Here is a 26,886-nt window from a genome sequence, read left to right on the forward strand (position 1 = left end):
CCTCCTAGTCTAGATGCTGCAAGCAATCAATTCAACACGCCCAGGCACTGAGCAGCTGGTGCTTGGAACCACCACATGGGGCCCCGCCTCACTGCTGTGCTTTCACTGCTTCAGTGATCGTGTTCTCCTTCCGGGGGAAACGATTTGCCACAGGAAGTGACGAAAGCTGAGTGGACCAACGGGGTAGGGCTGTCTCTTCCTCTCCACGCGGTGGACGAGATCGGCAGGCCTACACAGCTCGTGCTGAATGATGCCGGGGAAACTCCTTAGTGACGCAGATTTGGAATCGGACGCGGCCATGGGAAAAGTGGAGATACCGAGAAAAAATGAGAAGGTGCCACCGAGGACGGAGGGACCTGGGGCACGGCAGGACGCCAAGCCGGGGTGCGGGGAGGGGAGGGGTACGCCGGCTGGGAGCGCGGCGCGGACCCGGCTTGTCAGGAGACCCGCGTGGGTCTCGGCCGAGGGGCGTCTGAGATTAGCGTTTTGCGTGGGCGGTGGGCTCGCCGCCGCGCTGCGGGAGTTCTGGCCCAGGCTGGAACAGATCGGAACTGCGGGGAGGGCCAGGTGTCCCACGTGGTCCCGGAACCTGGGTGCCCCGCACCAGGTGCACAGTGTTGGAAGGTTAGGCCCCTACATTTTGGCTCAAGCTCAGACCTGACTCCCGGCCAATGCGTGCGCGGAGGGAATTGTAAGTCAAGGTAGGGAATGACGCTTTAAACTAGCGAGAATTTAACCCACCTGCCCACGTGGGCGGCGTCAGCGGTGACGCTTTTATCCTAAGGGAGGTGTAGTTTCCCCGTAAGCAGCCCTTAGAAACTTTGTCCTGCAGTGCAGTTCCTCTTAATGTTTATTGACCAGATCACCCGCTGGAATGCAAAGCCCTGTTGTGGTGCTAACTGCACACCATATTTTTGAGAGTGGCCGGCAGATTGCATTTCTACTGTTACCTTGACAGCTGCCTGCCTCCTTGATGTTATTTATTTAGATAGTGATTGAATTGTGACTGAGTCTGTTCTGAGATAAGGTCAGTGGGACCAAAGATTGTCCCAGAACTTGTATACGACTTAGATCTTGCTGTTTCTGGGTCTTTTTGATGGGGAGCTTTTACAACAGCAATATTCTGGCCTTGTAGGAAGCCGAGGGAGCACAGACGTGCCCTCACAGGTGGGGAGGACACTGCACTGCTGTACTTTCACTGTTCAGTTGTGGGATGCTCAGATCAGGAGGGACATGACCAAATTCCGTTATATTCTAAAGGAGACCACGGGGATGGGAAATCCACTCTGATTTGGTAGAACCAAGGTGACTTATTTTATTCAGAACTGAAGTCGTGGAGAGGGGGTGGGGAAACAGGCTATTTTCCAGATGTCTGAAGGACGGTCATGTTGGAAGGATGACCCTCATCCAAGATTTGAGAGCAGAGGCCACATCTGAAGTTGTAGGGAGTCAGACTTGAGCTCTGTACTTCTGGGGGAGCTCTGTCGGAGAAGTTTTAACAGGCTACACCAGCTGTCTAATTGTGTTGGGTAATATTAAGTAATTAAGGTTTCAGTAATAGGAAACGTTGGAGAGGGTCAGACATTTCAGGTAGGAGCCATAGTCTGATTTGGTTTTGAGGTTTCACTCATTCCAGGCCCTTGTAACTTGTGCTTCACCCCCACATCTTCTTTAAATTAGGTTCATCTTTTTTACACATGGGGTGATATTGTGAGTTTTTATAGCTTTTTGGTTCATGAAGTGTCTCTGTAAATTCATTTGCACTTGTGAGGTAGGCAAGGCAGATGTTATGAATCCTTGTTTTACCTGTACATGAATTCTAGGAAAGAAGAGTCTATATTCCACCCATGGATATATATGGCCTTATTACTTTTATCAGAATTAAACTGTACTTTACTTGGTCACTTGCTATAGTGTATTTAGTTTAGAGCCCGTGGGAGTATCCCATGAGCCACCCAAGTACTTTGTGAAAATTTGATTTTACAACTTGTTTGTCCAACATGAACTGAGTAGTTAGTAAGAGGCATTCTCTTCCAAGCTAATGAATTTATTGCTATATATTTATCTCCATATAGCTAATAGTACTAGAAAGCATACTGTTTGATTGTTGCCTTATTGCAAGGTGGAAGTACAAATGTTGAAAGATGCCCTCAAATTGTGTTCTTCATAATTGTGTAATCTTGAAGTAATCCTGAATTGATGTATCAGATGCTTTGTGCAGTGTTTGTATTTTCTTTGTTGATTTCTTTTTTTAGAAAAGTAGAAAAGAGAAGCCAAAATCTAATAAGACTGAAGAGGCAGCAGAAGAAAAGGAAGAAGCTATTTCCCCCAAAGCTAGAAAAGTTAAAAAGAAAGCAGAGCCTTCTGAGGTTGACATGAATTCTCCTAAATCCAAAAAGGCAAAAAAGAACGAGGAGCCATCTCAAGATGAAGTTAAATCCAAAAAGGCAAAGAAGAACGAGGAGCCATCTCAAGATGATGTGATTTCTCCTAAAATCAAAAGTGTAAAAAAAACAAAGGAGCCCGTGGAAAAGAAAGTTTCCTCTAAAACCAAAAAAGTAAAAAAAAATGAGGAGCCTTCTGAAGAAGAAGTGGGTGCTCCTAAGCCCAAGAAGATGAAGAAAGAAAAGGAAATGAATGGAGAAATTGGGGAGAAAAGCCCCAAACTAAAGAATGGATTCTCTCATTCTGGACTTGACTCTAACTCCAGTGAAGCTGCCAGTGAAGAAAGTAACAGTGAGTTGGAGCAGGTAAGGTTTAGATATGTATCATTTCAGGTAAATAAGTAGGTAATCACTACATACTTAATAATGGGAGGAAATTTTATTTGTTAGCGCTTCATGGGGTCCCTTGAGCTCAGAGTCAATGCCTCCTTGCAAGTAAGCAGATCTGTTGAAGTTTGGGGGAAAATCTCTCCAGACACCCTCAGCTTATTTGCAAGTCAGAAATCAACAGGAGGGATGTAGTCATGCAAATAGGCCCTCGATTCTTTAGGGGTTTCACCAAATCCCTAAGTAGGATTGTAAGTCTCTGTTTAGGCTATTAACTAACTTGAGTTGAACAGGATGATTAAATAAATCTGCTTGGAAGCTAATTCTGATAGCTTTCAGAATCTCAGTCAGGAAAGAAAAATTCTAATTTAATAAACAATTTTGTGTTTGTAGGTCATGATCAACATTTAAGAATTTTTTTTGATTATTAAAAAATAATATGTGATCTAGAGAATGTAGGAAATATAGAAATTTATTTTTAAAAGTTTCCTTAGAATTTCTGCATTCAGTAATTCAGTGAATATTAAGCACTTTTCAGGTACAGAAGTAACCTGTTGATTTTGGTATTTCCTTGCTGTACTTCATATATGAAATTATTTTTTTAATCAGATTAGAATTTACTATATGCAGTATTGTATCCAGACTTTTCCACTTTTATATAAGCATTTCCCCCACTTGTTAAATATTTAATTTATTTTAATTATTTATTGTTAAATAAAAAGATTTAAATATTCTTAATGGTTACATAATCCATCACTTAAATTTGTAAAAATTCACATAATTATTGGGCATTTTATTTGCCCAATTTGTTGGGCATTCAGATTTTTGCTGTCAATGCCACTGTTTGGTCCTTACTTTCTGTGGGTGTATGAGAGATGTTGGTGTGGAAAAGGGATAAGACCTGTGCAACTGTATAGTTGTCAGAATGGCTGTGGAATAGTTCTTAGTTGAGACTGATCCTGCCTTCACTAGCCATATATAGTATATGTATGGTATGTATCTGCTACAGATTTTTCTTCTAGGGTTTTATAGATTATTTCCTTTTTAGACCTTCATTTATCCATAAGGTTTTTGTGTCTTTTGGATTGATTGAGAAAAGTATGTTAGAATAGGTTCTTCGGTTTATTTCTCAGAAGGCTTTTCTGTATTAACCTGTAGGGGTAAAGTTACTGATTTCTTTCTGTGGCCCTTTACTTGATAGGAAATACCTGTGGAACAAAAAGAAGGCGCTTTCTCTAATTTCCCCATATCTGAAGAAACTATTAAACTTCTCAAAGGTAATATTCTTAGAATATTGTATACATTAGAACATATTATTTGGAAGCACTCCACTGTATCTGTTGAGAGGAACTAGGATGTGTTCTTTTTTTTTTTTTTTTTAATATATTTTATTGATTTTTTACAGAGAGGAAGGGAGAGGGATAGAGAGTTAGAAACATCGATGAGAGAGAAACATCGATCAGCTGCCTCCTGCACACTCCCCACTGGGGATGTGCCTGCAACCAAGGTACATGCCCTTGACCGGAATCGAACCTGGGTCCCTTGGGTCCGCAGGCTGACGCTCTATCCACTGAGCCAAACCGGTCAGGGCAGGATGTGTTCTTATATGCAGCCATATAATGAAGTAGATCTAGATATTCAATGTAGGACTACACTAGTGATGGCCTTTGTTGACTCTTAAACCGGTAGTTAACATTTATTCAGAAGTGTAATGACTGATAGTGCTGCTGCAATTAAACAGTTGATACCATGTTACTATTTTCTTTTTTGAATCTTCCTCCATTTTTTGAGGTATCTCTAGGTTAATGATACCAGACTGGCTTAGAATTCATCTTAGCAGTGTGCCTGTGAATGAACCAGGTGGTCACAGATGCCCAGCTAGGTGTTTTCTGAACCAGGTGTTGCACAGTCTGGACTTGACTGCAAAGCATCTGATTCTCACCTTATACTGACCTGTGGATGACATTTCATGACAAGCAACTTAAACTCTTAAAATAATATTTACTGTAATTCGGTGCTTTAAAGTATGTTGATATTTTTCAGTCAGGTAGCTTCTTCACCACTACAATATATCTGAACCTGATTTTGTAGATGTTGAGAAGGTAGAATTCCTCCTCCCATATGGCTGATATTTTAAGAACTGCAATGTCAGATAACATGGTTAATTTGTTTACAGCCCGTGGGGTGACCTTCCTGTTTCCTATACAAGCAAAAACGTTTCACCATGTGTATAGTGGAAAAGATTTAATTGCACAGGCACGGACAGGAACTGGGAAGACTTTCTCCTTTGCCATCCCTTTGATTGAGAAGCTTCTGGGGGAACTGCATGACCGGAAGAGAGGCCGTGCCCCTCAGGTAACTCAGACCTCAGGGGCTCCAAATTCGCACAGCAAACATCTCTTGGGCATTGTTTACAACCCTACTGTTTTGTATTGGGTTCTCCTTAAAGCCTTTTTTGGGTATTTACTATATATCTAGCTGCAGGTAAACCTGGATAATTCTTTTAAAGTGTTGGCCACAGCCCTGGCCAGGCAGCTCAGTTGATTAGAGCATCATCCCAATACGCCAAGGTTGCAGGTTAGATCTCTGGTCAGGTCACATACAAGCAGCAATCAATGAAGGCATATATAAGTGAAACAATCCCCAATCCCCTTTCTCCCCTCTGTCTCCTTTCCCAACTCTCCCTCTCTCCCCCCTTTTCTCCCAGGCCGACACTCTATCCACTGAACTAAACCAGCAATGGCTGGAGCCTGACTCTTAATTTAAATCCAGGCTTGGCCTCCTCTTCAACTTTGGTTTTAGAAATCTCTTGTGTATCATTGTAGGTATTACAATACAATTGTATGATATAATTGTAGGTATTATAGGTCAATACCTTGTGAGAATTAAATGAGAATATTGCATATTAAGCATTCAGTAAAGCCTGAGACACAGTAAAAGCACAAATATTAGCTAATATTATTAGCAGTGTTACTCCTTGCTCAAGTTGTTCCTTTCCTGGCATGCTGTTCTTTAAGTACCAGCAGCTCCATGAACATTGCCCCAGTGGCTCAGCCTGCTTCATGCAGCCCTCCTGGAGCACCATACCTTTGGTAACCACTTTTCTTCTGATTGGGGAGATCACAGTTGTTTCTTCTGAGTAGATTTGTCAGAATCTACATTATCCTTCCACACACACAGCACCTTACAAAGCACAGATGTTTTGAAAATACTTGTTACGAGTTAACTTTACTTTTTTCTTTTCAGGTACTGGTTCTTACACCCACAAGGGAATTGGCAAATCAAGTAAGCAGAGACTTCAGCGACATCACAAAAAAGTTGTCAGTGGCTTGTTTTTATGGTGGAACTCCCTATGGAGGTCAAAGTAAGTAAATTCAAAAGTGAGGAAAGGAAAATGCCATTCATTGTTGGATGCCCCGGTTAGATCCAACCTTGACATCCGGCTTTACCTGGTCCAATTATCTGGTCGTTTCCTTTGTTATTATTGTTTAAAGTTGGTTAATAACATGGTCCTGCCTGATGATGTGTCCAATCCTGTGTATCCTCCTTAGAACTTTTGTATTATCTATGTTTATCTAAAGGCTGTAAAGTCTTACTGAACCCCAAGGACAAGAGTCCAGTTGGGCCCTTGGAACTTGGAATTGAAGATTACTCCTCCCCCTGCCCCCGCTTTTTTATAATAGGTTTTATTGATTTTTTTTTTTTTTTTTTTAGAGAGGGAGAGGGATAGAGAGATAGAAATATGGATGAGAGAGGAACATCATCGATCGGCTGCCTCCTGTACAGCCCCCACAGGAGATGGAGCCCGCAATCTGGGCATGTACCCTGATTGGGAATCCAACCCACCACCCTTCAGTCTAAGGGCCGGATGCTCCAGCCACTGAGCAAACTGGTCAGGGCATGTCTTGGTATCTTTATCTTTAGTCCTTAGCACTTGTAGTTGGTAAAAATATTTGTGATTGGTACCCCAGCCTAATAAAAGGATTTAAAAACCAAGCATATCTTAACTTTATGTTCTCTATAGTTGAACGTATGCGGAATGGGATTGACATCCTGGTTGGGACGCCAGGTCGAATCAAAGACCACCTACAGAATGGCAAGCTAGAGCTCACCAAACTTAAGCATGTTGTCCTGGATGAAGTGGACCAGATGCTGGATATGGGGTTTGCTGATCAAGTAGAAGAGATTTTAAGTGTGGCATACAAGAAAGGTAAACTCCAAGTTCAAGGAATTGATAAAAGGGATAAGAAGAGTGGTAATTAAGTAGTTTTCTAAGAGTTAAATGAAGCTTTAGGAAATTGGGAGGTGACTTGTTTTATTCAGGAAAATTTGAATGAAAAACAATTCATGATTTATCAGAAATGGGGGAAATTTGAGAAAGTAAAGAGAATTTCATATCTACCAGTTTGGTGTACTTGACTTTTGGTACATTTCTTCCTGACTTTGTGCTCTTGTATGTAAGTATGTGTGTGTGCATTAAAATAACCTTACTGTGCATATACAGATTTGGCATAATAGTCCATGAAGTGGTTGTGCTGTGATTTAATTCCATCTATGTGTTTGAATTTTTAGATAATAAAAATTATTCTTACAAACATTTTTTTGGTGCAGATAGCTTCTTTTCACACCACAGTGTCTGGAATTAGTTTTTTTAGGATAGATTTCCAGAAGTGAAATTACTGAGTTGAATGGTATGAATGTTCATGCTCCTCAATAGTTATCGTCAAGTTGCTCTCAAAAAGGGTTCTATGAGCTTACACTGCCATTTGAAATATATGAAAGTGCAATGAATTGGTGTCTTGTGTTTTTTTTAAAAATCTTTATTGTTGAAAGTATTACATATGTCCGTCCGTCCGTCCCCCCCCCCATTGACCTCTTCTAGTCTGCCCCAGGGTGTTTTCACGTGGTAGGATTTGTTATAATGGACAGATTTTCCTTGTGGTTCATAAAGGCCAATGGTCAGAAAGCAAATAAGTTTCAAGAGCTATTGCTATTTCAAGGATTCTTTTTTTTTTAAAAAAAAATGTATTTTTATTGATTTCAAAGAGGAAGGGAGAGGGAGAGAGAGATAGAAACATAAATGATGAGAGAGAATTGATTGGCTGTCTTCTGCACGCCCCCTACTGGGGATTGAGCCCGCAACCCGGGCATTTGCTCTTGACTGGAATCGAACCTGGGACCCTTCAGTTCACAGGCTGACACTCTTTCCACTGAGCCAAACCAGCTAGGGCTATTTCAAGGATTCTTTACATAAATTATTTAGGCAGGATTTGCCTATTGTTAACCTGTGTCTCTCATTTTTGTGTCTTAATGCCTGGCGTGGCCTAGTGGTTGCTGTATGGAGCCTAGAAGAATTGGGTTAGGTGGAATACTATGTAGGCTTGTTTGGGTTATTCATACTACTTTTTTACCCCCAAAGATTCAGAAGACAATCCCCAGACACTGCTTTTTTCTGCAACTTGCCCTCATTGGGTATATAATGTTGCTAAGAAATACATGAAGCCTACATATGAACAGGTGGACCTGATTGGTAAAAGGACTCAGAAAACAGCAATAACTGTGGAGGTAAATGATTCATTTAGTTGCTGGAATTAGTAATAAATTGTATATCATTTTTTCCTGTCTGGTTTTGATAGTTTTAAGACTGGCAAACAGTAACTCTTTCTAGATAAACACAAATCCATGTGAAAAGCCAAGTAAAGACTTGTATATGGTATCTGTGTTTTCTAAATTCATCTTCTGGTAGCTTAATTTCATAATTTTTTTGGAACCTAAATCTGTCTGAATTATCTAAACAGAAATTAGCCCTAGACTTTAAACACTAGAGGGCAAAGGAGAAGTCTAGGCCAGTGGTTGGCAAACTCATTAGTCAACAGAGCCAAATATCAACAGTACAACGATTGAAATTTCTTTTGAGAGCCAAATTTTTTAAACTTAAACTTCTTCTAATGCCACTTCTTCAAAATAGACTCGCCCAGGCTGTGGTATTTTGTGGAAGAGCCACACTCTAGGGGTCAAAGAGCCGCATGTGACTCGTGAGCCGCAGTTTGCCGACCACAGGTCTAGTGCTTTGTGTTGAAGCTGTTTTCATCTTAGGGTCAGGTACCTACCTTAATTCATTTCACCCAAGGAGTAGACATGTAACTGACTACTGATTGCATTTTTAAGTGGATGAAAGGACAAAACATAGAAACATTTCTCTTGTTATTTGGTTTCCTGTAGGAATCTAAATGGTATGTATTTTCCTACATTTTCATGGTTATGTCAGAAAGTAAAGAAGTCAGATGCTCTTTGGAGAAATGGAAGGAGCTCTCTGCTTTCATGGTTTAGTTTTTTTTCTAATCGGTGGTATAGTCTGCTCCAGGTGGGCTTAAGTACTGCTTCTAGTACCTTAGAGGTGAGCAGGTGATTTCAGGTTCCAGGTATGTTTATGAAATTGATCTTTTTCCCCTCTCCTTTAAGCATCTGGCTATCAAGTGCCACTGGACTCAAAGAGCAGCAGTTATTGGGGATGTGATCCGGGTGTACAGTGGTTTTCGTGGGCGCACTATCATCTTCTGTGAAACCAAGAAAGAAGCTCAGGAGTTGTCTCAGAATACGTCCATGAAGCAGGTTGGTCCTTCCACTCCCTTTCCTTTAGGGAGGAAGCATCTTTTATTTTTTATATTTTTACTAGAGGCCCGATGCACGAAATTCGTGCAAGGGGCTCGGCCCTCACAGCCACTTGCAGCCCCAGCCGGCCCTCACAGCCCCTCGCAGCCTCAGGCAGCCCTCACAGCCCTGGCTTCGTCCGGACAGTTGCCCAGACGGTCGGTCGGCTGTTTGGTCTAATTAGCATATTAGCTCTGTATTATATAGGATTGATTTCAGAGAGGAAGGGAAAGGGAGAGAGAGATAGAAATATCTGTGATGAGAGAGAGTCATTGATTGGCTGCCTCCTGCACAACCCATACTGGGGATTGAGGCCACAACCTGGGCATATGTCCTGACCAGGAATCTAACCATGACCTCCTAGTTCACAGGTCGATCGATGCTCAACCACTGAGCCACGCCGACTGGGCAGACAAATCATCTTTTAGTTAATAGAGTATACATGTTATAGCTCACCTAATCTGTCAGTCTCATCTCAGAGATGAGGAAAAGGTGGCTAAAACTCAAGGTTACACCAGCTAATAGATTTGATCACTCTTATCTGGTGTTCTGTATCTTGTAAGTATAGGAGGGTGCATTTGATTTAATGACCAAAGATTGGAAATAGTTTTGAATCTTGTCCATGTAAGGCACATGTTTTCTTTCCACTTTGTATTATTTTCAGTAGAAGTAGAACCAAAATATGAATCTCTTTGACAGGCCTCATTGGTGATGTAAAAAGTACCCGTATTGTTGGATCTGGATTCTTATGCTAGCTTATTTCTTTGGCAGGATGCCCAGTCATTACACGGAGACATCCCACAGAAGCAAAGGGAAATCACCCTGAAAGGTTTTAGAAATGGTGATTTTGGAGTTATGGTTGCAACCAATGTTGCTGCACGTGGATTAGACATCCCTGAGGTTGACCTGGTTATACAAAGTTCTCCACCAAAGGTAAGTGTTTTATATTTTTATTTTGTTGTTTCTTTTGGGTACTAAAATGGAAGTTGTATCGTTTACTTTCACTTGATTAATAATAGCCGTGTCTTGAGTGCTAGGGGTGATTTTAATTTATTGTGAGGCTCTCCCCTCAGAACTGACAGTTGAGTGCAAGTGTGATCACTGGCCAGAATTAGGAAACATAATTTCTGGTTAGAGGGTCAGTCCTGGAAGGCTACGTGGAGGTAGTGCAGTTTTGAACTGGGCTTTTGAACATGGGTAGGACTTAGATGGGGTAGGGGTAGGATGGATAAATTCATGAGCTAGAAGATAGAGAAGGGAGAAGAAGCTTGAAGCTTCCATGGTTAAAATGCTGTTTTGCGGGGGGAGATTAGAACCTCTTAGGGAGGGCCCTGATAATAAAAGACGGTCTGAAGGAGCCTGTTAACTATCATATCACTTCACCTCCCCCCAAACTGGCAAATCCCTCGGGATTGAAGGATGGAAAAAATACCTGATTACTGTGATCACAAGTCATCAATTCTTTTAAAGGAAGTCCCATAAGTGTGTGGCATAGATATTGTTTAAATGAGCCTGCAGACCTGTGCTGTGCAATATGATAGCCACAGCCAGTGGGGTTGTTGAATACACGTGAAATGCACCTAGTCTGATGTGTGCTAAGTGTAAAACACAGGTTGGAATGTTTTTTATTTTAAAGTCTTTATTACATGCACTGGATTTTGAAGACAGGAGAAAAGAATGCAAAATATCTATCTCATTTTGATAACTTGTTTTAAGTAGGTAGCATATTGAAGTGATAAATTTTTTGGGTATATCGAGTTAAAATAATAAAATTAATTTAACTTTTTAATTTTTACTTTTTAGTGTGGTTACTAGAAAATTACAGATTGAAATTACATACGGCTCTGTTGGACAGCACTATTTAGACCAGGGGTCCTCAAACTTTTTAAATGGGGCCAGTTCACTGTCCCTCAGACTGTTGGAGGGCCAGACTACAGTTTAAAAAAAAAACTATGAACAAATTCCTATGCGCACTGCGGGCCCGGGACGAGTTGGCTGCTAAGCAGGACAGGCAGCGGCACCCGGCGGGCTGGATAAATGTTCTCGGTGGGCCGCATGTGGCCGGCGGGCCGCAGTTTGAGGATGCCTGATAGACGGTGCTTTGTGCAGACTTGTCCCTGGGACAAGGACCATTGTTCTAGAGGTTTTGCAAAATTGTCACAGTACTTTAATATTTTAAAAATTTATTTTAGATGGAGAGAAGAAGGAGAAGAGAGAAACATTGATTGGCTGTTCTACCTATTCATGTATTCATTGGTTGCTTCATTTTTTAATATATTTTTTTCTCAGAATACTTCATGAATGCATACACACACACACACACACACACACACACACACACACACACACACATTTTTAATTGATTTTTAGAGAGAGAAACATTGATCAGCTGCCTCCTGCATGCTTTCTACGGGGGATCCAGCCCATAACCCGGGCATGTGCCCCAACGGAATTGAACCAGCAACCTCTGATTCATGGTTCGAAGTTCAATAACAGCCACACAGGCCAGGCTTTCGGTTGCTTCTTATATATTCCCTGACTGGGGATTGCATCCACAACCTTGGCATGTTGGGGTTCTGCTTAACCAACTGAGCTACCAGGCCAGGGCTTTAAATTATTTTTTTTTAATTGGCTTTATTGGGATGACATTAGTTGGTAAAGTTTCATAGGTTTCAGGGGTACAGTTCTATAGTACACCATCTGTATATTGTATGTTCACCACCCAAGTCAAACCTTCTATCACCAATTATCCCCTCTTTCCCTCTCCTCCCCCCTTTCCCTCTGGTACTGTTGTCTATGAGGTTTTGTCTTTTTTTTTCTTAGTCCCTTCACCTTTCTCACCCAGTCCCCCTTCACCCTCCCCCGTGACAGCTGTCAGTCTGTTCTCTGTATCTAAGAGTCTGTTTCTGTTTTGTTTGTTAGCTTATTTTGATAATACTTTAATATAAATTGAAATGCTAAGGAACCTCTTCCCTCATACACCCGGCATATTTATCTCCACTCTTGGCTCTGTGTAACTGCTCAGGTCCTTGTCTCTTTTTCTGTTGTGTCACTCATGTATTTTACTTCGATAGGATGTGGAGTCCTACATTCATCGTTCTGGGCGAACAGGTAGAGCTGGAAGGACTGGGATTTGCATCTGCTTTTATCAGCACAAGGAAGAATATCAGTTAGCTCAAGTGGAGCAAAAAGCGGTAAAACTATTTTCTTAGCCTTATTCAACAAATGTTGAGTTCTAAAGTCAGCCTTTGGTTTCTTTACTCAGTTTTATTTTAACTTGAAATTGGTTGTATTTCCAGTGTGTGGCCATGACTCAGAGTTTATTAGATACATATTTTACACATTGTCCTACAATATAAGGCCCATTTTGAAATAACTTTGCATTTGAAAGCAGTGGTTTTGTTTTCATATTTAACAATTATAGTGGGTGTTTTATGTTAGAAAGGCAGTTTTCAGACAATGAGAACACATCAGAAATATTTAAGGATAGATTAGGGGGTTGTAGGAGTGCTTCTGTACGGAAATTGGTACTTCCTCCTCCAGGGTGGACTGCTCTTAATTTCTCACTTACAAAGAAAATAGTAGGGGTGGTGGGGCAGGGGAGACTGACAGTGCCGAAAGCAGGCAAACGCTGCCTGGCGGTTGATCGTGGTTGACAGTGATAAGCATGTGCCCCTGATACAATGTGATGAGGCAGCTTTCACCTCTGGTCTTCTTTCCCAAAAACCCTTGACCCCCGTCTAAGCATGTGAAAAATATAGATAGCCAAATTGAGGGACAGTCTGCAAAATACCTGGTCAGTACTCCTTAAAACTGTCCAGGTCATGAACAACAAGGAAACATAAACTGCCACAGATCAGAGGAGACTAAGAAGACATGACAATTGGATGTAATGTAGTTTCCTGGATTGGATATTGGAACAGGGAAAGAATATTAACAGAAAAACTAGTGAAATTCTAATGAACTCTGGAGTTAATAGTAAAGCAGCATTTGGGTTTCTTAGTTGGGATAAATGTACCACAGTAATAACAATAAGAAAGCTTGGTGCATGATACATAGGAACTCTTTGTAAATCTAAAACCATTCTCAAAAAGTTTTTCTTATAAATGTGTAACAATATGTTTGGTAAATATAAAAGATTAGAGGATTACTAATCTCAAAGGCCATGTTGTGTATTAAACTATAGTTCATTTTCTTGTAGGGAATTAAATTTAAACGAATAGGTGTTCCTTCTGCGACAGAGATAATAAAAGCTTCCAGCAAAGATGCCATCAGGTATGTTCCCTGCTACTGCTGTGGGGATCAAGCTTGAAACTCGGGCGTGTGCCTGACTGGGAATTGAACCAGCAGCCTCTCAGTGCACAGGACAATGCTCAACCAACTGAGCCACACCCGCCAGGGCACGTGACATGCTTTTCAAAAAAATAGACAGGGGGCCCTGGCGGGTGTGGCTTATTTGGTTAGGGTATTATCCCATATACTGAAAGATCATAGGTTCAGTCACTGGACAGGGTGCATACGGGAGGCAACTGATTGATGTTTCTCTCTTCCTTTCTCTCTAAAATCAATAAAAAACATAAGCTGTGGCCATTGTGGCTCAGTTGGTTGGATTGTCATCTCGTATACCAAGAGGTGTGGTGGGTTCAATTTCTAGTCAGGGCTTGTGCAGGAGGTAGCTGATCGATGTTTCTCTCTCTCTCTTCCTCTCCCTGAAATCAATTTAAAAAACAGACAAGAGTAGTTCATGATAAAAAGAAATGCTAGGTATTAGCACATTAATAGCTTGGGAAAGTTCTGCAAATGAAAAGAATTTAACTCAGCATTTTTCAAATGTATTTTTAGCATGTCTTTCTTTAAACATTCTGCAAGCAGGGTTTCTTATGACACCAGTAAAGGAAATTTGGGGTGAGAAAAGAGACCAAGTGATGATGGTGGTGTATGGGAATGGGCTTGAGCGGGGCAGGCCTGCCAGATGAGGCTGCCTCATGTAGCCTATTCGTCCTTGTGGATGATCTCTTTCAAATTTGAGATGTGACATTATCACCAAGATAGATGTATAGTCTCATGAAGGCATGTGTCATTTTTAACTTGATTTGAGAGTCTTTTTTTTTTCTTTTATTTCAGAGTGAAAATAGTTGGAGTATTTTCTGATTCTAACAGTAACACATACTTTATTGATGCACATTTTAAAATGGTTAAATTTTTTTTATAACACTGTGATGAACACCTTAATATCTTACTATTTTCTTAGGATAAGACATTTTGTTTTGGTGGTTAGAACTAGATAAAATCAAAGGAATGAATTTATTACCACAGAAATGTGATGATTACATACTTTGCATCAAAATGATGTGTTAGACATATGAAAGGTCTCGGTAGAAAGTTACTGATTTAGCCTGGCTGGTGTTGCACAGTGGTTGAACATTGGCCTGTGATCCAGTTTGATTCCTGATGAGGGCACATGCATGGGTTTCGGGCTGGATCCCCAGTACGAGGCTTGCAGGAGGCAGCTGATTGATGTTTCTCTCTCATCGGTGTTTCTATCTCTATCCCTCTCTCTAAAATCAATAACATATATATATATATATATATATATATATATATATATATATATATATATATATGAAAGTTACTTGAGATGTTGTCTTGAAAATGAAATCTGTCAGGCAGTTATAGGGTGGAGGGTGTCAATGTGGAAAAAAGGGAGACATTTGTAATACTTTTGACAATAAAGATACATTAAGAAAATCTGTCCACTTCTATCCTTCTCCTAACGAATATATTCTCAATCAAACTATAGGTTTTTGGATTCTGTTCCTCCCACTGCTATCAGTCACTTTAAGCAGTCAGCAGAGAAACTGATAGAGGAGAAGGGAGCCGTGGAAGCCCTGGCGGCAGCACTGGCCCATATTTCAGGTGCTACATCTGTAGACCAGCGCTCCTTGATCAACTCAGAGGCGGTAAGGGTCCCTGTCAAATAGCTGATGCTTTATAATTGGGAGTTTGAGCGAGATTTGAAAGTGTTCCATTGAAACTTCCCAATGGTTTCATTGCTTCTCGGCCTTTTGGCTAATATCAAGTGTAAACTTTCCAATTGTTTCAATTTTTTATTTATCTTATTTTTCAATTACAGTTAACATTCAATTTATTTTGTATTAGTTTCAGATGTACAGCATAGCAGTTAGACAATCAAACATACTTCACAAAGTATTCCCCCTAGTAATTCAAGTACCTATCTGGCATCATACATAGTTTTCTCAATGTTGGTGACTACCCCAGTTGCTTTAACTTTTGCTTGAAGGCAGATGTATATAAACAAATCCATCGAGACATAAAGTAGATTAGTGGTTGCCAGTGTCCCTGAAAAAGGAGGAAATGGCAGTGACTGCTAATGGGCATAGGGATTCTTTTTAGGGTGATGAAATGTTCCGGAATTTTAGATAGTGTTGATGTTTGCAAATTTTGTGAACTTACTAAAAACCCCTGAATGGTACACTTTAAAATGGTGAGTTTTGTGGTTATGTGAATTATATCTCAAAATTTTAAATTCCTAAAATATAACACACATATAAATGTACATAATACATTTGTCCAGCATACCTAGAAACTTTAGAAGGTGTATGCTTTTCGGTTTCTTTTTTAAAATTTTGAGGTAACTATAGGTTCACAGGTTGTTGCAAGAGATAATATAGTGAGATCCCTGCACACTTTGCTCAGTTTCTCCCAGTGTTAACAGTTTGCAAAACTATAATACCACAATGGGGTTATTGACTTTGGCACAATCCACCAACCTTATTCAGAGTTCCCCAGTTTTACTTGTACTTATTTGTATGATTGGTGGGGGGTGGAAGGCGGTATATCCTTTTAGGGAGAACTTTTCCAGAAATATTTTAGAAACATGAGGGCAGGTGTTTATCAGTTAGGTTTGTTTTTAAGACTTTAATTTTGTTCCCCTTTCCTCTATAGGGCTTTGTGACCATGATCTTGAAGTGCTCAATTGAAATGCCAAACATTAGTTATGCTTGGAAAGAACTTAAAGAGCAACTGGGTGAGGATATTGATTCCAAAGTGAAGGGAATGGTCTTTCTCAAGGGAAAGGAGGTAAGGAAGGCTGGGACCTCTGTTGTGACCTTGCTTTGGTTCAGTGGCTTTATGTGGCAATAAAGCACTGTATGGAGGTTTCTCCCTGTTCTCATATTTTCACTTTCTAGTTTTCTCTGGGCAGTGCCATCCATGACCCTCGGTTCCACTTAGTCACGGACAACTACCCCATCTGTGTATCTATCCTGAACCACCTGCCTCCAGTGCTGGACTTGAAGATCCAGCTACTTCCCTGACATCTCCACTCAGATGGAGTTTATTATTAAGCAACTTAAAACAAATATTTAAAATTGAATTCTTTAATTCACATTCAAAATTTAAAATCTTGCCTTCCAAAATTGGTGTTCTTTCTTCTGAGTCCTGCTCTCAGTTAATGACACCGATCAGCACAGCAATTCTCAAACATTTTGGTCTCATGACCCCTTTACATTCTTAATGAATGTTGGGGACACCGAAAAGCTTTTGTTCATATGGGTTATATCTAGTGCTATTTTCCATATTAAAAATTAAAACTGGGACTCTAAAACAAGAATATCATGTTCAGTTAGTCATCAGAGCAACATCATCACATGTCATGTGTGATCTGGGAAACTCTACTGTACCCTTGTGAAAGAATGGGGGTGAAAAGGACAGATAACATTTTAGTATTCTTAGGAAATAATTTTGACTTTGTGGAACCCCCTAAAGATCTCAGGTTTCCAGGGGCACATGGACTATACTTGGCCTGGTAAACCAAATGAGGTTTATTTTCAACTCATTTCATGTCCGACCACGTTGGTTATCTCTAACTCCACATAATGTGTGGGATAAAGTCCCAACTTTCCCATGGAGGATAAGATCCTTTATGAGCTGGCTCCTGCCCCCCTTACTAACTTCATCTCTGCCTCCTCAACACCAGCACTCTCCTCTACTCCAGCAATGCCAAGTACACCTTGTTTTTTCTCATCCTACATGCATGCTGAACCCACTGTTTATAATATTTCTTTCTTCATGGTGTTCTTTGTGACTTGGCTTACCTCTAAGTCTCCCTGTGAAGTTTTCCCTGGCCATACAGCAGAGTTGGGAGCATCTGTATTTGTCCTACAGAGTTCTAAGGGCTTACCTTTATTCAGGTAAATTTTACTTGCTATGCTTGCTGGCTGAGAGCCTCGAGAACAGTATAACCTACTCAAGGGCAAAGACTGTTTTCTAGTTCTCTCTATACCCAGTGAGAGCCTGTCATTGAATACTTAGTAAACATGTAAATGAACATTCCCACAGATGGCAAAATCCATCAGTACCTGATGCTACCTGTGTTTATAACTGGGTAAATTGTTGGGTAGAAGGGCTGTTCCTCATAAAATGTTGGAATTACAAACAACCAGTGGGGAGGGATGCCTGTGTCAGTTGCAGGGGTAGTTTGAATATAGTATTAAAAATGGGTACCAAGACACAGGACTTAATTGGATGTAATGTCTGCTTATTATCAAATATAGTGTCCTGTATTTAATTTTTTAGAAAACTTCATAGGAGGCTGAATTATAAACAACTAGATTAACCATAGGTCATTTATTTCTCTGCTTTTAGTTAGGCCATCTTGAATAGTTGACACTCTTTTCTGATGAAAGGCAGTGTATTTTAGTGGTTTTAGACCAGAGGTTTTGGAGCCATACTGACCAGAGTTTTCAAACCTACTCTATTTACCAGCTGTGGGGCCCTAGACCAGTCAGTTAGCCTGTCCAATCTTCTGTTTCCTCAGCTGTAAATGTGGCTAATAGTTACTTGAGGATGAGCACAGTGCAATAGCCAAGAATGATCTCTACTCAGTTCTAAATAGTTTTTGAATCGTGTGTGTGTGTGTGTGTGTGTGTGTGTGTGTGTATCTATATATGTGTGTGTGTGTGTGTGTGTGTGTGTGTGTGTGTGTGTGTGTGTATTCCTAGCTTTTTGCTATTGTGCTTTGGGAGGTACAGTGTGTTGGTCTTCGTCTAAAGTTTACCTAAAATTAATACTTTTTTTTTGACTCGATAATGACAAATTTATTACTTTTCATGGCTTCATTTCTGTGGACACTTACAAGAAAAAAGTCTAGTACACTCCAAACTCTATGCATTTAAAATTTTTTTCGTGCATTTAAAATTTCTTACATAATATTTAGCCCTTCCACAGTTTTCCTCTCCATTATTATCTTAGTAACAAAGAAGAAATATGAAAAGTTATAAAGAGATAGTAAAAATGAAAATAAAGGACACAAGAAGCATTTGAGAACATTATTGATGGCCAAAAAAAGAGGCCATTTATAAACAGCATTTGCTGGTTATACAATTTTTAAATATCTTAATGCGAAATGTGGTATTCCTTTTTTTTAAATATCTTTTTTAATAAAACAATACCTGGTCATTTGGTGTATTACTTAATGTGCATGTTATAATTCAGGTCAAAGGCTGGATTAACTGCTTTTGTTTTGATTTTTAGGGTGTTTGCTTTGATGTCCGTACTGAAGCAGTCACAGAAATACAGGTATTCTTTTTCTTGGATTTTGAAGTTAACATATTTAAATTGTAGAATGTTTGTTATTGAAAATACAGAATAATAGAAAGGAAACAACAGCTCTAGGCCCTTCACTAAAAGACAAGAATTTTAGGATTTTTCTTTCCTAACATTTTATTTTGATACATTTTCTTGGTCAGCTTGCCTGTTTTCTTTTCTACAGAGTATATCCAGACTCCTTCCCTCCCCCCTATATATGTTACATGAGGTTTACATAAACATTTTTAAAATATATATATTTTATTGATTTTTTACAGAGAGGAAGGGAGAGGGAGAGAGAGTTAGAAACATCAGTGAGAGAGAAACATCGATCAGCTGCCTCCTGCACACTCCCTACTGGGTATGTGCCTGCAACCAAGGTACATGCCCTTGACCGGAATCGAACCTGGGACCCTTGAGTCCGCAGGCCGACGCTCTATCCACTGAGCCAAACCGGTTAGGGCTACATAAACATTTTTAATAGCTATATCTTTCTTTATTCACTACTGCTGTGAGAAACATGTTTGTGCAAGATATATTTATGTTTTACTGCCTGACAGCTTTGGATACCTATAGTAATTGAATAAATGATACTGTGATGATGCTATACTATGAGGCTACTTCTCTCTTTTTTAAAAAAAATATATTTTTATTGATTTCGGAGAGAAAGGAGAGGGAGAGAAAGATAGAAACATCAATGTTTGAATCATTGATCAGCTGCCTCCTGCATGCCCCCTACTGGGGATCAAGCCGGCAACCTGGGCATGTGCCTTGACCGGGCATCGAACCATTACCTCCTGGTTCTTAAGTTGATGCTCAACCACTGAGCCTTGCTGGCCAGGCTATGAGGGTACTTTTTATACTGGAAGTTATTTTTCTATCCTCAGTGATTAAGGCTTTTGGGCCATGAAGGTTAATATTTTTGACCAGTGACCTTTTAAGCACTTAGGTTATCAATCTAGTTTTTCTCATTGAGAAAGGGCAAAAAATGTCTTTCTCATGTCTTTTTAAACCAAATTCAGTAAAAATAAAAGAGGAAAAAACAAAAGCATCTCTCAACAGGAAAAATGGCATGATTCCCGGCGCTGGCAACTCTCTGTGGCCACGGAGCAACCGGAGCTGGAAGGACCACGGGAAGGATTCCGAAGCTTCAGGGGACAACGGGAAGGCAATCGAGGCTTTAGGGGACAGCGGGAAGGAAGCAGAAACTTCAGGGGACAGCGGGACGGAAATAGAAACTTCAGAGGACAGCGATCAGGAGGTGGCAACAGAAATAACAGATTCCAAAACAAAGGCCAGAAACGGAGTTTTAGTAAAGCATTCGGTCACTAATTGAAGTAGACGATTTATATGGCAAAACAGGAACTGAACTTTTTTTTTTTCCATACAAAGTTAAAAATACATTGTGTTTCCTTCCTGACTACTTGCCCTGGCCCATCTCTTCCAGAGAGATAAGCTTCATTTAAATCACTTCATCTGATGATTGCCATTTATAATTTTATTGTCACTTCTGTATCAGGTTTTCCTTTTGAAAAGGTATATGAATTCATTGCATTTTTATTCTAATGCATTTTTTATATAAGATAAAGTCAAGTATGTATCTGCCTATACTTTTAAGTTAACCAGTCTTTATACTTAAAAGTATCTCAGAATAGTGTTCTTCCCTATGTACCTTTGCAGAATGCAACAGTCTCTGAGAAGCACTTTGTTCTGTAATTAGCATTCCTCAGCCACCTCCTAACGATTCCTCATGTGATCCTATAACATGTCTTCTGAGAGTTAAACTGAGCGATGTTTTGAAGCAAGATTTCAAACTGAGCTTGGATGTAATAAAGTTTATGTCAGCCTATGCTATAGATTTGGAGGATAGTGATACATATGATAGGAGACAATATGTAGATTAGCCATCATTTTGTGCATTTTGATACATTTTTAGCTTTTCAATATAGGGTGATTTGTGCTTCAGTGAATTCTTCATAGATTTTATACATCTATATATCTCTATATATAACAAAATGTTTTTAATAGAGAGCAAGTGTCTCTAAGGAATTCTAAATGTATGAGATGGCTCCATAACTTTCTTCATAAGTAAGGAGGCTGTATAAGTGGGGCTTGATGATAATATATTACACTTCCTATTTACCAAGAAGGAGTTAAGGGAATAGGGGGCAGAGATTTGCATTGCTGAAAAATCAAAACAAAACAAAACCACTGAAAATATTTTTCATATGCAAGAAGGAAACATCTGTTAAGAGCAAAGAGAAGAACAAGTGAAGATAAAGTATCTTTAATTGGTAGAAACTTAATGGGTCATTAATGTCTCTAGCGGTTAATGTCTAATGGGCAAACTGGAATTTTTAGGTAGAATGATCTGGGTTAGTCTCTTAAAAAAGTCTATTCCTATAGCCACAGTATAGGAATCTTTATTAAACTGCTACTTCATGGGGAGGTTTTAAAGACAAACTATGTGATTATTTTAAGTTGTTGCTTTGAGGGAATTGGAGAACTTGATATAGCCTCTGGCCAGATAGTTAACTGAGTTCTCAAATATTACTTCTCTGAGAAACCTTCTGCATGGTCCAGGAGCTTAAGAATGGCATTGTCTTCTCGCCTTAATTCCTAGAAATTCTGTACTGGGAATCTCAGGGAATAAACTCTGATGGGAGAAGTTAAACTGCATGGCCTATCTTGTTTTCATTTAATTATTTTGAATAACTGAAATCTTTCTAGGACCTGGTTTTTCTCACTTAGTAGTGTCTTTTATCTACCTGCCTTTTACTTGATCACCTTGCAGTAAGGGGCTCAGATAGCCACTCACCCCTGATTCTCGGGGCTATGTCCTTTTTCTGTTTGGGCTTCAGTTCCATCTTTGAATCCTGACCGGATGTTTCTCAGTTCTCAGAAGTTCTCTTGGCTTTTATTTCTTGATCCACTTGTCAGTGTTGCCACTTTTCCTCCTGTTCCTCGTGGCTACCTGTCAAGCCACAGGAATTTAGGGGAAGGTGTTTGGTGACAGAGAACTCATGTGCCTTGTGGATTATAATTAATAAGAAATAAAACATTTCACAGTTTAGATAGAAATGGGTACTTTATCAAGCAGATTAAAAGGACATAGTACTTGTCCTTTATTAAAACCTTGATGTGGATTAGCCTAAAGAAAAATAATCAGACCTAAATCAAGAATAAAGGGAAAATTATTGGATATTTCACTTTACGCAACTTAATTTTAAGGAAAGCATGGCTATGGCTGTTTCAGTAAATGAAGCTAAAGTCTCTTCTGGATCCTAGATTTCAAACTATATTTATAAATGAATACTAGTGATTCAGCTACTGCTTGGTTGAAATGGGCTTTTGCACTATCCTGGGCAGTGTTACCACTTTTACTATTTTCTACAGAGAAAATATTTTCCAATTTATGAACTCACTGAACTTTTAAAATCCAGCCCATTTTTACATTGGTGTTATCTATGCAGTGGTTTCTTTACAATTGTACATAAGATATTTTTACTATAAAATTGCGTTAATGTATAAAATATTGCTTTATGCCATAATAAAGGTATTAGTACTTTTTATGTTTTTGGTGACTTTTTTTCTGAAATTGAAAATAGCTTGAAATTTTTATTTTAAAAATAAATGGTGCGTATAAAAGTTCAAACATAGAAGAAGAAAAAACCTAACAGTGACCTCATATCTAACATTTTTGTGAGCATCTCTTCCAGCAATTCATTTATAAAATTGGAACCATTCATTCCATTTTGTGAGTTGCTCTCCCCCCCCTCAACATGTAGTGCACACTTCAGAAAGTATAGATCTATGACATTTTGAGACTACATAGTATCTCACTGAATATTTAGATGGCCATGTTGGTTATTTATAATTTTTCCCTATTATAAACAACCCTAAAATGAGTGCTCTCATGTAAATCTTTGCCTACTTGTCTGGTTGTCAATTTAGGACAAATTTTCTAAAAGAATTTCAGGGTCAAAGTGAATGTGTATTAAGCTTTGGTGCAAGTTGCTCCTCAATGTGGTACCAGTTTACAGTTCCACCCTACAACGAATGAGAACCTGTTTCCTGCAGCAATGGGACCCTGGATTTTGGCTTCCTTTTGTCAGTTTGCTAGGTACAAAATTATATCATTTTTTATTTTAATCTTTTAATTGAGTGAGGGGTGATATCTCCTATTTATTGACAAATAGCATTAAAAAATTACCCTATATATTTGTCTTCTTCTACTGGGGTCTGCCTCTTGTTGATAAGTTCTTTGTTTATTAATAGTGATCGTATGTAGCAAATACTCTTGAAAATTTTTTTGTCTTTTAATTGTGTGGGATTTTTTTTGTTTTTGTTTTAAAAATACATTTTATTGATTTTTTACAGAGAGGAAGGGAGAGGGAGAGAGAGTTAGAAACATCGATGAGAGAGAAACATCAATCGGCTGCCTGCTGCACACCCTGCACTGGGGATGTGCTTGCAACCAAGGTACATGCCCTTGATCGGAATTGAACCTGGGACCCTTCAGTCTGCAGGCCGACGCTCTATCCACTGAGCCAAACGGAGTAGGGCTAATTTAAATTCTTTATTGTTGAAAGAAGTAGTACATGTCTCCTCCCCACCCTGCTGCCATTGACCTCTGCCGGCCACTCCCACCCTCCTACTGTCTATGTCCATTGGTTATGCTTATATGCATGCATACAAGTCCTTTGGTTGATCACTAAATTTGTAGGTTTTAACGTGATATACTTTATCAGTTATTTTTTTAAAATATATTTTTATTGATTTCAGAGAGGAAGGGAGAGGGGAGAGAGAGACAGAAACATCAATGATGAGAATCATTGATTGGCTGCCTTCTGCACGCTCCCTACTGGGGATCAAGCTGGCAACCCCAGGCATGTGCCCTTGGCCGGAATCGAACCTGGGACCCTTCAGTCCACAGGCTGACGCTCTATCCACTGAGCCAAATCAGCTAGGGCTATCACAGTTATTTCTTGCTCAACTTGTCTATCCCCTCTTTGAACAGCAAGAGCCTACCCACCCCCTCAAGATGGTGATTTATTTGCATAGTTTTTATTTCTTCAAGACCCTAGATTGGCTGAAGCAGTCCCTCCTGGAATTGCCCCTCCAGAGGCTGTTACCATAGGTCTTCTGTGGAGGGAAATGCTGGGAGAGCAGTCAGCTTTAGTAAAGGCAGCTCTCAGAGAAAGCGGGAGCTGAGGGGCCAGCTGCCAAGAATTTAATAAATTGCTTCAGATATTCTCTCTTGTGGGCAAGAGCCTCTTTTATTGCAAAAATGAATTTTAATGTTTAATCTTGAGTTTCATTTAGTATGATGCCGACACCAGCTGTGCAGAAAGGGCTCTGGAGAGATGTTTTATGAACATAGCAACACACACCTGCAGCTCTTCTGTTCTGGAGGCTCCAGGGCAGCCAATATTGCTTCGTCAAATACATTCTTTAGGTCTTTCTGTGTGAGTGCAGAACATTCCACATATTTGATGGCCTTCACGTCATGGGCCAGCTTTTCTTCAGCAGTCGCTGGAGGGATAGGCTTTTGTTTGTTCTTGGCAAGTTTCTCAATAGTAGAGGGGTCGTCTCAGATCGTTTTGGGTCCCAACAAGCCAGAAAGGAGTCTATGGACAGTAGTGAGTTATCTCAGGCACCCACTTTTCTTTAATGTTTTCAAATGAGGATGGAGAGACCACTGAAAAACAGACTAGAAACACATCTGCTTGTGGATAACTCAGCAGTCATAATCTTGTCATATCCTTTTGCCCTGCAGTATCAAAAAGTCTAAGAGTATATGGCTCTCCACCCATCATAATTGTGGCTATATAGTTGTCAAAAAACAGTTGGTACATTGTCAGATGGAAATTTGCTTATTGTAGGATATTAGAAGACATATTTTACCAATGGCACCATCGCCCACAATAATGCACTTAATTGTCTGCATTGCTGAAACAGTTTTCTATCCAATTTAAATATCTCAAATCTGATGATGACCTCAACTTCTCCGCCAGGGTGTTGGCAGCACTGCCCAAGAACCTCTTTTTAAGTTGGCACCTTTTCAATTCTTTTGAACTGACCCTTCTAGTCTTTGATGGTTTCTCAAATTTCTGGTGTGACGGGATAGCCAGGCTCATCCTGTCCCAGAACCAGAATTACCATTTTGTTGAAGGAACCGAGTTTCCTTATAATAGGTAATGCTGTTTAGGGCTTACAGTCTGGGAAGCAAGACTTATGTCCTACATTCTTATTATTTTTATTTAATTCATTAAATAGGTTAAGTTTATGCTAGATTTTTGTTGATGTTATTATTATGAAAGTGACCTTTTTCTCCATTGCATCTTTCCTCCAATGAAAGGTTGTTGATTTTTATACCTTTATTTGTGACCCTCCTGTTTACTAAACCTTTTTTTACTTTTCCTGTTTAGTTTTACTTTGCTTTTTCAGGAAGCCAATCATGCCATCTGTAAATAATGATGATTTTTCCATCTTCTTCCCAATCATTATACCTCTTATTTGTTCAAAAGAATGTCCAACTGCATTTTCAAGCACTTTCAGATCAATATTGTATACTACAGATGATGGTTACCCTGCTCTTATTAATGAGTTTTCCATTAAGTTGGCTCCCCGGTGTAAAGACAAATTAGTGCTCTTCTTAGTGTCTTATTTTTACTGGAAAAAACATAATTGATAGACATTAGCTGTGCTCTGACCAAACAAGTTAACTCCCTTTCATCACAAAATGCCTTATACTTTCCCCTCTCTTCTAATTACCTTCCATGAGCTTGATCTCGGGTCACTGCATTGATCTGTGTACCACTCACTGGATGAATTCCACAGGGACGGCTTTATGACATCTCACAGGGAACATCCCACGACCGTCAATACTCAAAATAATGGTATAAAAAGAAGGCCAAGAGAGGAAATAATGTTTCCCAATTGTCAGCTAGAACTCTTCCATCTTACTAGGTGTACCGGTTAATAATGGCGGATTTTGTAATCAAAGAAAACATAATAATTTCAAGAGAAACATCAAAAGTGCTTTACTCAAAGTAATGTCCATCGCTAGCTACACATTTCCCCCAATCTTTCAGGTAATTTGTGGATACCGTCCCAATAGAACTTTCCTTGTTTTGAGGCAAACCATTCAGAGATCCAATTTTCCACTTCTTCGTATGTTTTGAAGTGCTGCTCAGAAAGTGTGTGCCATCAATCAGAACAAGTGGTAATCTGAAGGAGCAAGGTCTGGTGAATACAGCAAGTAGGTTAATACTTCCCAGGCAAGATATTTTAACGTGTCTTTAACTGGTTTTGAAGTGTGTGATGGTGTGTCATCATGAAGCAAAATTACTTTGCCCTGTCTTTTGGAATGTTCTGGTCATTTCACCATCAAAGCGTGGTTCAAATTGATTATTTGTTGTCGGTAGCGAGCAGTATTAACAGTTTCACCTGGTTTTAGAAGCTCATAATACACCACACCTTCCTGATCCCACCAAACGCAGAGCATTGTCTTCTCTCAGAAGCGATTTGGCCTTGCAGTCGATGTTGATTGACCTGGATCAACCCATGATTTTGTGCATTTGGGATTCTCAAAATAAATCCACTTTTCATCGCCAGTCACAATTTGATGCAAAAAAGATTTTCTTTTGTGCTGCTGAAGCAACATTTTACTGATGACTTTTTGGTTTTCCATTTGTCTTTCTTTCAGTTGATGTGGCACCCATTTTCCTTCCTTTAAAATCTTTCCCATTGATTGTAAATGAACGGAAATTGTTTGCTGAACAACATTTAATCTTTCTTCAAGTTGTTTTTGAGTTTGACACACATCTTCATCCAATAATGCTTGTAATTG

At 39.6% G+C, this 26,886-nt stretch overlaps 1 protein-coding gene and 1 pseudogene across 2 annotated transcripts; one reads left to right on the forward strand and one right to left on the reverse strand.

Annotated features, from left to right (window-relative positions):
• Nucleotides 1–149: 149 nt before the first annotated feature.
• On the forward strand, nucleotides 150–22,603 carry DDX21 (DExD-box helicase 21). The gene is made up of 15 exons (XM_080688003.1): nucleotides 150–334; nucleotides 2,256–2,750; nucleotides 3,973–4,048; nucleotides 4,948–5,126; nucleotides 6,018–6,135; nucleotides 6,796–6,981; nucleotides 8,191–8,336; nucleotides 9,234–9,383; nucleotides 10,194–10,355; nucleotides 12,497–12,616; nucleotides 13,624–13,697; nucleotides 15,223–15,382; nucleotides 16,389–16,523; nucleotides 18,978–19,022; nucleotides 20,094–22,603. Exons 1-15 carry the CDS (start codon nucleotides 248–250, stop codon nucleotides 20,361–20,363), a joined length of 2,403 nt encoding a protein of 800 aa, XP_080544129.1. The 5' UTR covers nucleotides 150–247; the 3' UTR covers nucleotides 20,364–22,603.
• A 1,799-nt stretch (nucleotides 22,604–24,402) lies between these two features.
• Nucleotides 24,403–24,981, reverse strand: LOC308257817 (cell division control protein 42 homolog; annotated as a pseudogene). Its single transcript has one exon. The product of its transcript is annotated as a cell division control protein 42 homolog (transcript).
• Between the last annotated feature and the right edge of the window lie 1,905 nt (nucleotides 24,982–26,886).

The sequence above is a fragment of the Plecotus auritus genome, assembly GCF_963455305.1.
Source record: "Plecotus auritus genome assembly, chromosome: 9".
Taxonomy (NCBI): Eukaryota; Metazoa; Chordata; class Mammalia; order Chiroptera; family Vespertilionidae; genus Plecotus; species Plecotus auritus.

What these genes read in the sequence shown, in the direction of transcription:
- DDX21 (XM_080688003.1), top strand. Translation starts at nt 248, where the DNA reads ATGATGCCGGGGAAACTCCTTAGTGACGCAGATTTGGAATCGGACGCG. An exon ending in AGAGAGGCCGTGCCCCTCAG is followed by an intron (nt 5,127 to 6,017) that starts GTAACTCAGACC and finishes TTTTCTTTTCAG; the next exon opens with GTACTGGTTCTTACACCCAC. An exon ending in AGAATACGTCCATGAAGCAG is followed by an intron (nt 9,384 to 10,193) that starts GTTGGTCCTTCC and finishes TTTCTTTGGCAG; the next exon opens with GATGCCCAGTCATTACACGG.